Raw genomic sequence first — 18,463 nt, forward strand, 5'->3', positions numbered from 1 at the left:
TAAAATATGATACACCCACCCATAATATAATGAAAACATAAAAGAATAAACAACAAGGGACAAAATTGTCACAAAACCAGGTTTTCATTGTGAAAAAAAATCTGATAAAGGGAGACAACTCAAACTGAACTTTTTAAATGAACAAACAAAATTAACACCCTTTGTAAGTTTGTTTTAAAATAAATCTATTTTTAGTCGTGGCGACCTTGACATTGGAGATATTGACGTGATTCTTTTGTGCAACACACCGTCCCATGATGGTGAACAAATGTGCCAAATGATTTTAAAATATCATAATGAATGACATAGTTATAGCCCAGACAAGCTCATTTATGGCTATTTTTTACCTTTGAACTCAAAGTGTGACCTTGACCTTGGAGATATCGACGTAATTATTTCGCGCGACACACCGTCCAATGATGGTGAACAAATGTGCCAAATGATTTTAAAATCTGACAATGAACGACATAGTTATGGCTCGGACAAGCTCATTTATGGCCATTTTTGACCTTTGAACTCAAAGTGTGACCTTGACCTTGGAGATATAGACGTAAATATTTCGCGCGACACACCGTCCAATGATGGTGAACAAATGTGCCAAATGATTTTAAAATCTGACAATGAACGACATAGTTATGGCCCGGACAAGCTTGTTCCACCAGCCCGCCAGCCAGCCCGCCAGCCAGCCAGCCCGCCCGCCCGCATTCGCCAATCTAATAACCAGTTTTTTCCTTCGGAAAACCTGGTTAAAAACTTCCAAAAATAAATGCCCATTTAATAATGATGATGCAGCTATTTAAAACAATTATAGGATTAAATAAAATAATGCTTGTTATCTCCCACCAGCCTCATGAACCTAAAAAGTGCATTTGCAGGCAGGAAATGTACACGTTATACATTTAAGTGCATCCATGGAACATTTACATCTTCTGTTATGTGAGAGTGTTTTTAATAAAATTAATTAATTGTGTATATTTTTCTGTGAAGATTGTTCAAAGAGAACTAATCTCGAAACTCTTTCTAGTGTATTATCTATTTCATATTACTTATAAGTTAAAAAGGCTACATGGCAAGAAATAATAAAGTATATAATTCTATAAAAAAATATTTTATATAAATTAAATAAATATTCATAAATAGTCATACTACAGAAAGGTAAGAACATTCTAAAGTCCTCTGTTCATTGGCAAGTACTACCAAGTATAAAAAACATGGCAAGAAAGCAAACTTGGTAAAAAAAACAAAAACTTTTTATCAGATCGATACTTCCGTGTAAGCATGGTTTAAAAATGACACAGCAGGTGGGACATCATTACTTCAAAAGGTATTTTAGAACAAATGGGTTCAGCGATGGGATGTATCAATGAAATCAAACGTGATTTAAAATTCCACTTTGATCAATCAATGTGTTCAATTGAACATGTTTGCAACAAGCATTATTTAATTTTAGGCAAACATTATCTCATTACGAGAAATTCCCATGTTTACAAATTACATGTATCTGAATTTTCACAAATATTGAGACATATTTCTTGTAATGAACAAGGAGTGTACAGGTGAATAAAATTATAATAACACACAAAATTATAGTAAACCAAGAATCTTTATAACTGCATTGAACATAGTTATAGAAACAAACTTAATAAAAATTAAACTAAACTGTCAATTGCATTTGGAAGTAAATATTCTTAATAATGTTAAAATTACTAACTCACTGGCACAAAAAGACAACAAGAATTGTGTATTTGACTATAAATGTTACTGCATTAAACAGATATTACAGAAACACCTTCAACCCTATATATATATATATATATATATATATATATATATATATATATATATATATATATATACATTTATGCATAAAGAGATTCCATTCAATCAATGATCACATCAAAATAAACAATGTAGTACTATTTGAAAATGATAAACCAGACAAGTGGCCCAGTTAGCATTACTGATATAAATGACGGATAAAAAAATACTGTGGTAATACATACAAAATGTGAAACAGTTTAAAAAGTCATTTATCTTACTGCCATAACAGTTTCTATAGTTAAGTGAAAACAAATAATATCAAAACAATAATTAGAAAAATAATCTCTCATTAATTGCTTTAAAAATCGAGTATTATTAGAATGTGTGCACTTAATTGTTGTGACTAGAACTGAAAACACACAAAAGTAGTGAACACATAGGAAGACTTGATAACTGTAGAGAAACCCTGTCCAATGTGCAAGTAATAACAAACTCCTAAACATACTATAATAATAAGCCTTAATAATTATATAAGTAAGCAAAATCCTAGCACCAGGGTATATTATATATGTACATCTATAATACAATAACATATACTCTTTAGGCATGTAATGCATGTTATAAAAAATTTCATCTGGTTTTTATAAAAGTATTTATGTTTTATATAGTAAAATGGTTAAAGTGTCAAAGGAAGTACACACCGGTAGTAATTCAGTTTGTGTAGAGACGGTAATAAGTTAGTTAAAACACAGTACATATGGTTAATTAAGTCTTTGCATGTACATTTCTGTGTAAATTGATTCTATATACATTTATTATGGAATAAATAAAGTCAGTGAAACAGAAAAAGTAAGAAACAAAAAAGAATTTAAACTAGTGTGAGACAAACTTTGTTGTACAACAGTTTCAATGAATCTCCGAATCTCCAAGTTTAAAGTGAGACATACACAGTTTTGGATTATAAATGATCATATTGTGACTTTCCAGTCATTAAGTATTCTATTCGTAATTATTCAAGATCTGAAAACGGTAGTGCAGGTCCAATTTAAACTTGTGATGAAAAAAAAATCCCCCCCCCCCTTTAGTAGGTACCTTACTTATATTACCAGCACAATCAATACCAAAATGAAGATGATTTGCAATCATAGCAGCGCAATGGTAAAAATATTGGTAATTATTATTTTTTAATGTTTTGTATTAGAATCTAATTTTAGTGATCCTTTTTTACTATCCAAACTTTGCAAATGTCACTTACAAAACTTGATTCAAACAAAAAATTTACATAATAATAAAAAATGGTAAATTGTATTAACAACACAGGATTCATAATGGTCAATTATATTAACATCACAGTATTCATAATGACACTGCAGCTAAGTCAAAATCAGTAACACATTTTGAAACTCACTATACATATTATAAAATGAAATACTTCTCGTATAATATCATTTTGAATCACAAATAAACATAAAAAATACAAATAACAGTATAATTTTAGACTAACACCATATGAATATGGTGAAATATGAAAATTAATAAAAACACATTTGACAATGATAGAATTTTTTTTGAATTTGTCAGTTTGTATATGGTTAATGAGCAAGTTTTAATGTTTTATGTTGAAAACATCTCCAGACCAATTGTGTCTATGACAGACAGACAGACAGAGACAGAGACAGACAGACAGACAGACAGACAGACAGACAGACAGACAGACAGACAGACAGACAGACAGACAGACAGACAGACAGACAAACAGACAGACAGACAGACAGACAGACAGACAGACAGATGGAAAGACAGACCGAATGACAGACACACAAACAGACAGACATACACACAGACGGAGAGACAGATAGACAGACAGACAAAAAGACAGACAGACAGAAACACACACAGACAGACAGACAAAAAGACAGAATGACAGACACACAAACGGACAAACAGACACATAGACAGATGGACAGACAGATGTCCTTAATGATTCAAGTGAAACCCACTTACTTTGCATAAAAACTTACAACATATTTCAAATACGTGTACCTGATTTTTAGGCTGATATGATAATCGAGAAACTGTACGTCTGCATAAATGTCATCTGAAGATTAATTTTGTTTTGATAATGAGAAATTACATTATTCTGTTAAAATTCAACTTGAAAACGTAAAGAAATATAAACTTATAGTTACAAGTTGTTAGGTAATCATTATTTTATTATTGACTCAATAGTACTGTCTTGTCATTCAATATCAGAATTTACCATGTTCAAATTAATGAATTCCATTTCCATCAACAAAATACACAAGAGACACTCAGCAGTTTTTCTATAAATGAATCCAACCAACTCACGAATGTACTACAAATAACAGAAATTTCATTTCCATCATATTCAGAAATAGAATAGCCATGATATTAATGCAATTTGGTAACAGCAGAATAAACAGTTTTGTAATAGGTAAATCTGAGATTTCATTCTCAAATACAAAAGCAGCCTTTGTGCTTCAAGAGTTGGGAGTGAAACTGTTGTATGTGCTTTAATTCTCTTTTTGTTATTAACATCTTCGAAAGCATAACCAAACACATGCTTTATAAATAAGTGAAATACATGTAGATAGTAAAAACAACTGAAGTATGCTATTCACTTCTTTTTTTTATCCCTTTATTAAAATCAACCAGAAGTCGGAAAACACCTTCCTGCATTTCATTTCACAATTCGACAGCAAAATTTACTGTACTCTACTTCGATAAACACGTTTAAAATTTTGAAAAACAACATAAGTGTTTCAGTTAATTTTATAGGGGAATATAATGCAAATTTATTCTTTCAAGAGAATGTATCAATCTTGTGGCTTGCACTATTTTGAATCACACTAAATGCTCCACCTCTTGCGTGATGGGTCATAACATAAGCCACTTGACTGACATATACTGTTGGATAAAAGACTAGCTTGACTGACATGTTCTGTTGGAAAACTAGACTAGCGTTCTATTTGTAACAATATTTTCATTCCCAAACCTTGGCATTTAGCTGTGAACTTTTCAGCTAAAGAATTCTACAGTCAATTTATATACATGTATAACAATTACTTTTATTTCATTGCATTAACAAAATACATGGTCCCAGTTGCTCAAAATATTAATTACCAAATAAGCTTATAACTTTTTAGTTTTGGATAATGTTTTTAAGTGTAAAAAATCTTATTCAAATAATAAAATATGACGACATTTTGTATACATTGCAAAGAGGAATATATTTCAAAATACTTGATAAAAGAATGGTGTTTTTACTATTTGATTTACATCCAACCTTATTAGCCTTGCTATGGTAATTGGTCAATTAAGTTTCAAATAACTGGACCAGGACCTGATATTCATAAACAAATTTGTGACACTAGAATATAATATTGTACAGTATATTTAAATATATCAAATAACTGAGATTTGACTTCAATCATCCAATTCATCTAGGTATTAAAACCAGAATGTTTTGAATAATACCATCAACAGTCACATACTAAGAAAAATTGAGATATCACTTCAATCATTAAACCTATCTAGATTTTTACACCCGATTATTTTGTATCATATGACCAACAATCAAATGCTAAGAATAACTGAGATTTCACTTTAAACAACAAAAACCCGTCAGAGTGAGACTTGGGTCTGGATCAGTGCGACCTGCGATATCGCACCATCTGGTCCTGTATCTGTCCATCCAGAAGCCGTCCCAGGCAGATCCCCAGTAGCTGAGGAACGCCGAGAGCCAGAATCACGCCACCGATGATTGGAAGGTTTTGTTCGGCTAGCTGGACAAAGGCGTCAACGCACCCAGTCATGTAGATGTTGGAAGTGGAAAATGTCTGAAAGATAGAGAACTAATTGGGAAAAAACTTAAGAGGATTTATATAGTTTTTTTTTTCCAAATATCAAATATATATAGCTTTAGAATAGTTCACCTTTTATTATTAATCTGACATTTACCTTTATACATGCACATATTACAGTAATGTAATGATAACAAGGATTAAACAAAAATATGAGCCGCGCTTTGTATAAATGGGGTCATATGCATGTGCATTAAGTGTTGTCTCATAAAGTGTTGTCCCATATAGTGTTGTCCCATAAAGTGTTGTCTCATAAAGTGTTGTCCCATAAAGTGTTGTCCCATAAAGTGTTGTCTCATAAAGTGTTGTCCCATAAAGTGTTGTCCCTTAAAGTGTTGTCTCATAAAGTGTTGTTCCATAAAGTGTTGTCCCATAAAGTGTTGTCCCATAAAGTGTTGTCCCATAAAGTGTTGTCCCATTAAGTGTTGTCCCATAAAGTGTTGTCCCATAAATTAATGTCCCAGATTAGCCTGTGCAGAGATGACACTTTTCCGCCTAAACTTGATTTTTGTCAAGAAAAGACTTTATGTAAACGAAAAATACCATTTAATCCCTTTTTCACAGAGCACAGCTCATATATCTGCAAATATAGATTATACAGCTTTGGGATAGTTCAAGCTCATCCTACATTAACCTGACACTGACGTTTATGTATGAATATATATAGTAACGTAATGATATTTACATACACTTGCAGACAGGACTTGGGGGAAATAGATACAATAATATCCCATTAACTTTCCATCATTTTAACATTCACCCCATGTTTGCAGACAAGACTTGGGTAAATAGATAAAATAATATCCCATTAACTTTCCGTCGTTTTAACATTAACCCCACGTTTGCAGACAGGACTTGGGTGAAATTGATCAAATAATATTCTATTAACTTACCGTCGTTTTAACATTCACCCCACGTTTGCAGACAGGACTTGGGTAAAATCAATCAAATAATATTCTATTAACTTACTGTCATTTTAACATTCACCCCATGAAACACATTCAACAAAACCGACATAATTCATGCATGTAGTTTATGCTGACTGAGTTCACAAATTTTGGGTTGATGTAGGCAAGCATAACAATTAATATTATACTGGTGTTTCTTCTTAATTAATGTTTTCTCTCAATTATATGTGTTGCTAAATATGCAAGATTAACCTATAAAATACAAAAATGATTAATGTATGTGTAACCATTTCAAGGTTTACTTGAAACATACATTTTTCAAATTTACTCCGGCACACTTATCAACAAATATTACAATTCTATTGGGTATTAAATGTATATGAGCCACAGTCTGGGAAAACTGGACTTAATGCATTGCATGCTGGGAAATTTGTAGTCTGCTAAAATGTTGTCTGCTGAATTTCTAAAATTAGCATTTTCTTCGATTTTTTTTCAAAGAATACTATCAGAATAGCAAACTGTTTGGATCCAGATGAGACACCACGTTCTGTGGCGTCTCATCTGGATCCTTACTGTTTGCAAAGGCCTTTAAAATTCGGTTCCCGCACTGAAAGAGTTAATGCATGTGAAATCTGCACAGACTAATTAGGGACGACACTCTCTGCCAAGACTAGATTTTTGTTTACAAGAGACTTCATTTTAAGAACAAGATGTGTTTGTGAAACTATATGTCCCCCCCCCCATTTATTTGACCTTTGACCTTGAAGGATAACCTTGACCTTTCACCACTCAAAATGTGCAGCTCAATGAGATACACATGAATGCCAAATATCAAGTTGCTATCTTCGGGAAGATTGAACTTTACCTGTACTTAAAAAAGAATGAAAAAGCGTATAATTTTATCGTTGCTAAGCCCTCAACACCTAACGCAACACCTAATAATCCTTTTTATCCTATATATTTCCTTCGTATCGGGGGCTACCACCCCCAAACCCCCGCTTTGTCGATAGTGGTAAACAACTGCGTACCTGTAAAGTTCAATCTAGCCCAATCTTCAATATTGCAAAATTTGACCTTTGACCTTGGAGGATGACCTTGACCTTTCACCACTCAAAATGTGCAGCTCCATGAGGTACACATGCATGCCAAATATCAAGTTGCTATCTTCAATATTGCAAAAGTTATGGCCAATGTTACAGTTTGATGCAAACAAACAAACCAACAAACAGACATGGCAAAAACAATATGTCCCCGAGTATAGACTGGGGGACATGAAAGTTCCATACAAGCGGAAAGTTGTCTCTAATTAGCCCTTGCAGACCTGCATTAAGCCCCATTATCCCAGAGCGCGTCTCAATTGTATTGTTTGTTATATGCATATCACTTACCACAGAATCATTCAGTGCATTTGCTCCACACAGGACATTGGACAGACCAGTCTGAAGTGAAAACACATTGCATGCATTTACAAGTATACTTAAACCACTGACTTCCTTCTACTACATTTAATGTATACACTATTAATACCTGTAATTACTAATAAGTCACTTCTGTGGTAATTGTACAACTGAATGAGCCCATATTTCACACGCTTATAAACTGAAAGATTTCCTATTTTGAGTGAAACAAGACAAATATAGAGAGACAAGTGGTGGTGATGTAACAGATTTGTAATTGGCGTTAAGAAAGAGATAAATAAAGAGTTACATAATATTTGAAACTTAGGTCTTATCGTACCAGAAAATAAATGTACATGTTACAATATAAGCTTATTACTTTCAAACCAATCTAGCCGCAGCTTGAAAAAAAAACTGTCAATTGCCAGCAAAAGTGGAAAATTTTATCCCTTATCTGTGCAATTTTAAAATATGCTTCACTACTTTAAAATATGCTTCACTACTTTAAAATATGCTTCACTACTTTAAAATATGCTTAGCAGATATCAAAGGATTGTTTGGGCGCATTCAAAACATTTCCTTGATTTTTTCATTTTGTCAGAGTTATTTCGAAGGAGGGGGTTGTAAACAATGAAAAATTAAAGTACATTGAAGGCATCTTGAAGCTTGCAGCAGGAGTAAGGCACGCCACAACGCAGTCCACTGGGGTTGTCCTTCGTGCAGTTGAAGTATATGTTTGAGTTCCAGTCCTTGTATGACTTAATTCCGCAGCATTTGATCTGCAAAGAGAGCATTGGCCAGTTATTATACTTTTTTTTTTACAGTAAGCATTGTTCTGAGAAAACTGGGCTTAATGCATGTGTGCTAAGCGCACTCACATATTTGCATGCGCAGTAGCAAGAGGCTAACCAGCGAAGACACTTTCCAGTTTTATAGAATTTTAAGTTTAAAGAAAGTCCCTTTAAAATGAAAATCCAGTCTTGGCGGATAGTGTCTTCCCTGATCACCCTGTGCTTTCTGCAAAAGCTAATATAGGACAACACTCTACACACATGCTTCAAGCCATGTAACCCACAGCGCTGCTTATTTATTTATATGATATTAACTTGGCTTGTCATAAGATGAGCCTTGTTCTGAGAAAACTGGGCTTAATGCATGTGCGTAAAGTGTCATCCCAGATTAGCCTGTGCAGTCCGCAAAGGCTAATCAGGGACGACACTTTCCGCTTTTATGGTATTTTTGGTTTCATGAAAGTTCCTCCTTACCCAAAATCAAGTTTAGGGGAAAAGTGTCTTCCCTGATTAGCCTGTGTGGACTGCACAGGCTAACCTGGCACGACACTTTACGCACAAGCATCAAGCCCACTTTTCTCAGACCAAGGTTCATATGATGGGGATAGTTTATGGTTTGCAAGGGGTAAGTAAGGGTAAATACACACTCATAAACAGGGTTTTTCTCAGAAAGAAAGACAATTGCAAAGCTCAATGCTCCCCACTCCGTGGTGCCATACAAATTACAAGATAAATCAGAACTTATGCATCTAATTTAAGTGTTATTGGCCTCGACATTCAAAATAAGATGTATACAATTGACAATTGTATCACTTGTAGACTGGTGAGTTTAGCCATGATCTTAACTTAAATTGAATAAAATTAATGTAAATGTGTCATAATTTAAAGTTTTTACAAGGACTTAATAGTTGTTATGAGTAAATGATGGAAAAAAACTAAGCTATGACCTTGAAGATCTATACATGACTTATTCAAATTATATATTGTAATTATATGTTTTAGTGTTTAAAAGTACACATGAGAACATCATTCTGGTCTCTATTAATGTACTTGCTTAAAATCAGACATAAGTGTTATATTTCTACAGTCAAAAATAGCATTACCAAATTTATAAAACAACATATAATTTAAACAAGGGCTGTTTGTAAAACATGCATCCCCCCCATATGGGCTGTCAATTGTAGTGGCAGCCATTGTGTGAATACGTTTTTTTGCACTGTGACCTTGACCTTTGACCTAGTGACCTGAAAATCAATAGGGGTCATCTGCGAGTCATGATCAATGTACCTATGAAGTTTCATGATCCTAGGCATAAGTGTTCTTGAGTAATCATCTGGAAACCATTTTACTATTTCGGGTCACCGTGACCTTGACCTTTGACCTAGTGACCTCAAAATCAATAGGGGTCATCTGCAAGTCATGATCAATGTACCTATGAAGTTTCATGATCCTAAGCCTAAGCGTTCTTGAGTTATCATCCGGAAACCATCTGGTGGACAGACAGACGGACAAACGGACGGACATACTGAAGGACCGACATGTGCAAAACAATATACCCCCTCTTCTTCGAAGGGGGGCATTATAAATGTGATTATTTGACACATTTTCCTTTGAATATGTAATTAATAATAGTTTACAGAATAACACACACATTTTTTATTGCAACATAGAAATAAGTAGATGAATTTATAACTTACCGTAATTACTCTATGTTTTCGGACACTCTAAGTTTTCGAACACCCCTTTTTTTAGCAAAAATAATTATTTTGCATGACTCTTAATTTTCGGACACACGAGTTTTCCTCCGTTATTAATGTCTCTAAGTTCTGGACAGTATATTTTACAGCGCTATTTTACTAAATTTCGGTCCTGTTATCGATATCTAATGACACTTCGATCATGGGGTTTTACAACCAGATTAACATCATCAAACATGGCAGGTGCATGCCTGAGGGCAACGGACCATTACATTTGCGTTATTGGGTAAATAACCTTGTAAACCGGTATTAAACAATGGTTTCGCCTGATAGCATAAGCGATATGACAATTACCAGGGGTAGTGTCAATTAACAGTTCAATTATCTACCGCTATGTTACTACCCCTTCTCAGTAAAATAACTTTGACAAATACTAAACGCTTCAAAGTGTGATGCACCCTATTGCATGTTTTACGAACAATGGAAGGTATTAGACAACAACTATCGGAAATGAACAAACGAAGAATTCATAGTTTGCTTTTTTATTGCGTTAATTACAGGTTCATACTAGCGAGTATCGGTACATCACATGCTCATTTCTGAACTCGTTGGTCAAAGTACAACCTTGTAGTAACTTTCTGTTAAACAAATAAAGCATTTAAAATTATTTAAAATGCAGTGCAAACATATATAACTGTAATTTTTACTATACCGCATGGTATTTTACAAGCGCGTTATATTACCGGTAGTCGTTGATACAATTGACGCTATTTTCGGACACCTCAATTTTCGACTCTAAGTTTCGGACACCTGTATTTTGTGAATATTTTTAGTATCTAAGTTTTCGGACAAGATTAAAATTAATTATTTTTAAGTGTCCGAAAACATAGAGTTATTACAGTACTTAGGATTGTCAACAAATCAAAGCAAGGGCTAACAAGGATACTGAATTTTTATAACAAATCATTTTTAGTAAGATTTTCTTACAGTAAAGCAGGAAAACAACTGACTACTAGGTCACTTGCATGATATTGTCTGAGAGAGTATAAGATTTTTTTTTATTTACTACAAATATTTAAAAATCAATTAGTAACAATCAGGGTGGCGTTGATTTTGACCCAAAAAGCTTGATTTAAAAAAACAAACTTAGAAGAGGACCACCATATGTTGCACAACAAATATTTGACACCTTTCCTTTGTGGTTTTAAAAAGAAAAAAAAATTAAGTCATATACTACATAAGTCTGTACCAATCATGTGACTCTTGGAGCATGGTAAGTTATGACCACATGATCATGATTTTAACAAACTTGTTAAAGGACTGCCAAATGATATTACACACCAAATATTTAATCCATGACTCTTGTGGGTACAGAGAAGATTTTTAAAGTTATTTACTATGTAACTTTTAGAAGATTTTAAAAGTTTAATTATATCAGTCTATATAAATCAAGTGACCCTGGGAATTGGCCAGTTTTGACTAATGTGACATTATTAAAACAAACATAGAAGAGAACCACTTGTCAATGCTTAACACCAAATATTAAAGCACTCGTCCTTGTGGTTTTAGAAAAGATATTTTTGAAGTTTTCATTTATAAAATCTATGATTAGCTCTGGTGCTCTACATATTGTGTATGCAATGACCCAGACAGACTTCAACATATTTGACCAAAGGATTATTCCAGAGCAGTTTCCTTTAAATTTGCCAAACAGGAGAAGTCTTTAGAGGAAAAAGTAAATGCATGCACCTTTCCCTTGTGTGAAGGTGAGCTAAACAGTGGAAGCACTTTGATTTTAGAGCCAATGTTAAGGTTTTATCACGGCAGACGACGAGCTGGCTATGACAATATCTCGGGTTTCTCCGAAAACAGCCGAGCTAAAAAATTAATTAAAGCATTTTATTTTCTTGTTGATTTACCGTAGGTATTTCAAGCACAACTTCTGACTGATCTTTTTTACTAAGGAGAAAAAGAGATGTGTTTGTCAGAAACACAATGCCTGCTATTGCGCTGCTTTGACATAAAATTTCAATACATCATTTGGCAGGTTTAGAAATTATCTCCCCTTTAAAGCTTATTACTTCCCTTAGATTGTATTTTTTGACATTTGACCTTGAAGGATGACCTTGACCTTTCACCCCCAAAATGTGCAGCTTAATGAGGTACACATGCATGACAAATATCAAGTTGCTATCTTCAATATTGCAAAAGTTAATGCAAAACTTTACTGTAAGGTTAAAGTTTTGGGACAGACATACAGACAGACAGGCCAAAAAAAATTTGCCCCCGATCATTCCGTCTGGGGGGCATAAAAATTGGCATCAGGCTACGTTTATATAATGCCCCTGCTTATTTTGTCAAGACTTTTTGAACCTTGTTCTGTGAAAACTGGGCTTAATGCATGTCCTTAAAGTGTCATCCCAGATTAGCATGTGTGGACTGCACAGGTTAATCAGGGATGACACTTTCTGCTTTTTTAATTTTTTATGTCCACATACTGTTTCCTGAAACCAGTCCATCAGTGCATCCTCATCGTCCTGGTAACGAAGAATCATGCCTTCCTGGAGAGAGTCTGTGATCACACGGTGAACGCTGTCCTTGAACACGAATGCCAGCACTGCAGCGGTTATCTCTGCCAGCACAACCAGTATGATGCAGCCATAAAACTACAAATATTAAAAGCTCAGTGTAATTATCCTAATGGATATTAAATGATTAATTCTCTGATTATATAAAAAGTATTAAATATCATGGATTTTCTCACATTTTAAAGGTTAAACCGTTTTAAACGTCAAACTGACAGGCATGCTTTCAATTTCTGTGGAGAGTCAGTCAGGGAAAGCTAGGGTTTTGTTCCATGTTTAATAATCATCTTGACCTGTATATTGTATATTGCACGATAGAAGAGTCAAAATTCAAAAGTTCTGAAATCCAAGAAGAAAACCATCAAAATAACACTTAAATGAAAGCCCTGAATGAAAAATAATAAAACTTAATTAAGAGCTTATTTGTATGCTGGTACAGTGCAACTTTAATTACAATTTAATTCACAGGCTTTTTCCATTATTTAATACCTTTCTATACGTATATGTATATATACATGTTCAAGAAAAAGCATTCAGATAAACAAAACAGTCTTAATAGCTTATAATATTTCTTACTATCCGAAGAAATAGCAGGTTCTCCCTTAGGGCACCAAGGCAGCCGGTAAATCCAACGATGAAGATGAATCCACCGACAATCATGAGCAAAATAGAGAGGTCCAGAAACACATCATAGATAGTCTGAAAAGGAAATGATATTCAATAATGAAAATAATAAAAAGTTAAATTGTAGTAAAAAAATGTAGCAATACTAATTTTACTTCTATTGTATCAACTTCTCCCTTCTTCTCCATCGCCACTACACTTGCAGTGCAGAAATTCTTGTTCTCCTGTAGAGCATTCACCTGCCTGTACAGCTTCTCCAGCAGGCTTACTGGTTTGACCCATGAAATTTACCTCAACACATTTCTAGAGGATGTTTGTACTGCTGCTCCACATTGGGACTCTGGAGACACACCACATGGTTTTATTCATTGAACCCTTTAGTGGTCTAAAGATAAGTATCTTTTCTAATCTACACAGATTATGGTTACTCTTGCTACTAAGTTTTAAACTGAGGCACTTGACTGTGGGTGTTCATTTCTTCTATCCTTACACTCATCTCGCCTTTGTCTTTATCTATTCCCATTCCATCTTCCTCATCAATTATAAGAAGTAAGATCCTTTGGAATAAACTTTTTAAGCACGTAATGTTTTAAAGGGCTGCTTTGAGATGAAGCAGGGTGTTAGCTTTTGCTTCTTACAGGACTGACAAAGCATCTGATAGGAAAATAATCTGGCAGTCTATGTCTACTTTCCTCCTAAGAGCGTTTGATTGTTATTGTTGATGACAATTCTGTTCTCTCAATAGCCATTAATATATTAGATCAATATATATTAGATTCATAAGTATGTTACTTTGATTTTTAAATAGTCCTGTTTAATTCATTTATTCATTTCACTACAATTTTATGCATGTACATTCAGCTCTCTATGGCTCAGACTCCCTTACAGTAGCATTAGGTTGTTAATCGAGGTAATAGATTTTGCTGTTGTTGCAAATTTGTCAGCAACTAAATTTTTAATGGGAGTAAAATATGGCAAAGAAACTTTGCATGCAAACTTAAAGCATTCTTACAATTTGTGCTAAAATGCTATGTAAAAACTAGAACCTGCCTAAAGTAATTTATCAATACCACATACAAAATTTATCCGTATAATTCTTGAAAACAAGAGGTCCTAAAAGGCCCAAAGTCACTGACCAGAAGGCCATGTTTTTCAACCAACTGGAACCATTTTTGAACTTGTCCAAGATATAATTGGGACAAATCTTCTGACCAAGTTTCATGAAGAGCAGACAGTAAATGTGACCTCTAGAGTGTTAACAAGTTTTTTTTACTATAGCCAAATATACACATGTAGACATATAAGTTAAAATGTCCTGGACCCTGACAGCCATGTTTTTCAACATGCCAGAACCGTTATCAAACTAGTACAAGATAATATTGGTGCACATCTTCTGACCAAGCTTCATGATAATCGGACAATTTATGTGGTTTCTAGAGTGTTAACAATGTTTTACTAAAGCCATATTAGGAAAATTGCCCCGCCCCCTGGGGGGCATGTTTTTCAACAGACCAGAACCATTTTTGAACTGTCCAAGATAACATGCCATGTGGACAATTCTTCTGACCAAGTTTCATGAAGGCTGGACAATAAATGCGGCCTCTAGAGTGATAACAAGGTTTAACTATAGCCATAAAAGGAAAATGCCCTGCCCCCTTGCACAATTTTTGAGAAACCGAAACCATGTTCGATCTTGTCTATGGACATGTTTTCATGAACCAACCTGAACCATTTTCAAAATTCATCCAAGATATCATTGGCACAAATCTTCTGACCAATTTTTATTAAGATTAGACAATAAATGTGGCTTTTACATGTAATTGCAAGGAAACAGTATTACTTTTAAAACTAAAGATTGACCACATCTAAAATATCCATTATATGCATCTTTTCAAGATTAAAAAAACTTAAAATTATAAAGCATTACAATCGGGAATCGATTGAATAATTAATGGAGAGTTGTTGTTATCTTTATATTTTGTGACACTACGAAGCTTATAAATAAAGTATACAATACACCACTCACTACATGAGCAAGGATGGCCAAGTGGGTTAAGTGTGAGACTTTTATTCCGAGGGTCAGTGGTTGAGCCCAGTTTAGAATTACTTTTTTTCTGTCTTTCTTTTTTTTTCTGAAGCTATTAAGTTTCAATTTTAACATTGATCAATTTAAAGCATTTAATGACAAATTGCAATACATGCCAAAAATTGTGGTAAGGTCCCTTTGAAATATTTATATCAGGGTGCTACAAATATTAACAAGAGCACCGCCTTGCGGGTGCAGACCGCTCATCTATTTTCTTTTTAAAGGTGAAGGGACTCTCATTTTCAATCACAAAGGAGTGGAGTGAAGAGGGGTGTATAGTGTGGGGTTGTGGACATTTATTACATTATCTTCCAAAAAAGCGAAAAAAAAAAAAAAAAAAAAAACAAATCCGGGGGGGGGGGGGGGGGGGGGGGGGGGGGGGTTGGGGGGGCGATGGGGGGGGGGGGGGTTTGGGTGCGATGGTTGGACGGTATTTCAAACATAACCATTTTTTAAAAAAAAATGGGGGGGGTATAGTGTGAGGGTGTGGTGGTAATTTGTGAGATGATCTTAAAAAAAAAAAAAAAAAAAAAAAAAAAAAAAAAAAATTAGGGGGGGGGGGTGGGGTGGGGGGGGGGGGTATAGTGTGAGGGTGTGGTGGTCATTTGTGAGATGATCTTAAAAAAAAAAAAAAAAAAAAAAAAAAAAAAAATAGGGGGGGGAGGGGGGGAGGGGGGAGGGGGGGGAGGGGAGGGCACGGGGGATGGTTTGGGTGGAGTCTATTGTGGTATGTCAGGTAAGAGTAGTTTCATCAAAGTATCAATCAAATCTAATCATAAATAAAGAAGTTATGGCAATTTTAGCAAAATTTAATAATTTGACCTTGAGAGTCAAGGTCATTCAAAGGTCAAAGTAAAATTAAAGTTGCCAGGTACAGTAACCTCATGATAGCATGTAAGTATTTGAAGTTTGAAAGCAATAGCCTTGATACTTAAGAAGTAAAGTGGATCGAAACACAAAATTTAACCATATATTAAAAGTTACTACGTCAAAAAAGGGCCATAATTCCGTAACAATGACAACCAGAGTTATGCAACTTGTCCTTTTACTGTACCCTTATGATAGTTTGTGAGTGTTCCAAGTATGAAAGCAATATCTATGATACTTTAGGGGTAAAGTGGACCAAAACATAAATCTTAACCAAATTTTCAATTTTCTAAGTATAAAGGGCCCATAATTCCGTTCAAATGCCAGTCAGAGTTACATAACTTTGCCTGCACGGTCCCCTTATGATAGTTCATAAATCTTGCAAGTATGAAAGCAATAGCTTTGATACTGTAGGAATAAAGTGGACCTAAACACAAAACTTAATCAAATTTTCAATTTTCTAAGTATAAAAAGGGCACATAATTCTGTCAAAATGCCAGTCAGAGTTACATTACTTTGCCTGCACAGTCCCCTTATGATAGTTAGTAAGTGTTGCAAGTATGAAAGCAATAGCTTTAATGCTTAAGGAATAAAATGGACCTAAACACAAAACTTAACCAAAATTGTCAATTTTCTAAGTATAAAAAGGGCACATAATTCTGTCAAAATGCATGCCAGAGTTATCTAAATTTGCCTGCCCAGTCCCCTCATGATAGTAAGTAAGTGTACCAAGTTTGAATGCAATAGCATTGATACTTACTGAGAAAAGTGGAACTAAACGCAAAACTTAACCAAAATTTTCAATTTTTTAAGTATAAAAAGGGCACATAATTCTGTCAAAATGCACGCCAGAGTTATCTAACTTTGCCTGCCCAGTCCCCTCATGATAGTAAGTAAGTGTACCAAGTTTGAATGCAATAGCATTGATACTTTCTGAGAAAAGTGGACCTAAACGCAAAACTTAACCGGACGCCGACGCCAACGCCAACGCCAACGCCAACGCCAACGCCGACGCCGACGCCAAGGTGATGACAATAGCTCATAATTTTTTTTCAAAAAATAGATGAGCTAAAAAGTAATTTAGGTCATGTTAATTCATATGCAGTCAGTAGTTAAGAGTTGGGGTACTATGAATATTAAATTTTGTCCAATGAAGATTCCCATCTGTTGCAGACTTTTCTAGGTATACAAATTACATAAAGAAGTTGTTTGGCTTGATTTTGAGTGAGTCGGTCTTTGCACCTGGAGCCAACTGGAGTCAACTGTATATAAAATAATTATTCGAGAAGAAGCCTACACCATGTTTTAAAAAATATCTATTTTAAAGAATATTATACGCAATTGCATCAGATCTTTAGCTGTTGTTGTTAAACTGTTATTCAAAATTTATTGAAGTAACAAGTAAACAACATAATTTACCTTAATGTCCTGATAGTAATACTTGTTTTTCTCAATGAATGCCCAAACACCTATTGCAATCATTGCAGCACCAATAAGCTGAAATAAAACACAGGTAAATAATAAACTAGAAATGGCGCGGCAGAGGCCGACGCGTATCCCCACGCCACATGTTTGACCCAGGGGTGCCCCAGGATTGGTAATGGGGCCATGCATAGTTGAGATTGACTGTATTGTCATAAGAGAAGTTCAGTATTAATTAGAAGTGAATCGGTGTAGAAATGAAGAAATAATAGTAAAAGGAAATTTTGGGTGGGTGTGGCCTATGTGGGTGGGGCGCCCCAGGGTTGGTAATGGGGCCATACATAGTTGAGATTGACGGTATTGACTATTGTCATAGGAGAGGTTCAGTATCAATTTGAAGAAAATCGGTGTAGAAATGACGAAATTATAGTAAAAGGCAAT

The 18,463-nt window shown here is 34.5% G+C and overlaps 1 protein-coding gene across 2 annotated transcripts in view; it reads right to left on the minus strand.

Moving 5' to 3' along the window:
• Positions 1-1,866: 1,866 nt before the first annotated feature.
• LOC127842745 (tetraspanin-33-like) overlaps positions 1,867-18,463 on the minus strand; it is a 31,138-nt gene continuing 14,541 nt past the window's right edge. For both annotated transcript variants that reach the window (XM_052372449.1, XM_052372450.1), the window contains exons 2-7: positions 18,020-18,097; positions 13,600-13,722; positions 12,937-13,104; positions 8,598-8,729; positions 7,942-7,992; positions 1,867-5,621 (exon numbers count right to left, since the gene is read on the minus strand). In XM_052372449.1, coding sequence (XP_052228409.1) covers positions 5,430-5,621; positions 7,942-7,992; positions 8,598-8,729; positions 12,937-13,104; positions 13,600-13,722; positions 18,020-18,097 — 744 coding nt within the window. In that variant the 3' untranslated portion in view covers positions 1,867-5,429. The remainder of the gene's footprint in view (positions 5,622-7,941; positions 7,993-8,597; positions 8,730-12,936; positions 13,105-13,599; positions 13,723-18,019; positions 18,098-18,463) is intronic.

Source organism: Dreissena polymorpha, chromosome 8, assembly GCF_020536995.1.
Source record: "Dreissena polymorpha isolate Duluth1 chromosome 8, UMN_Dpol_1.0, whole genome shotgun sequence".
Lineage (NCBI taxonomy): Eukaryota > Metazoa > Mollusca > Bivalvia > Myida > Dreissenidae > Dreissena > Dreissena polymorpha.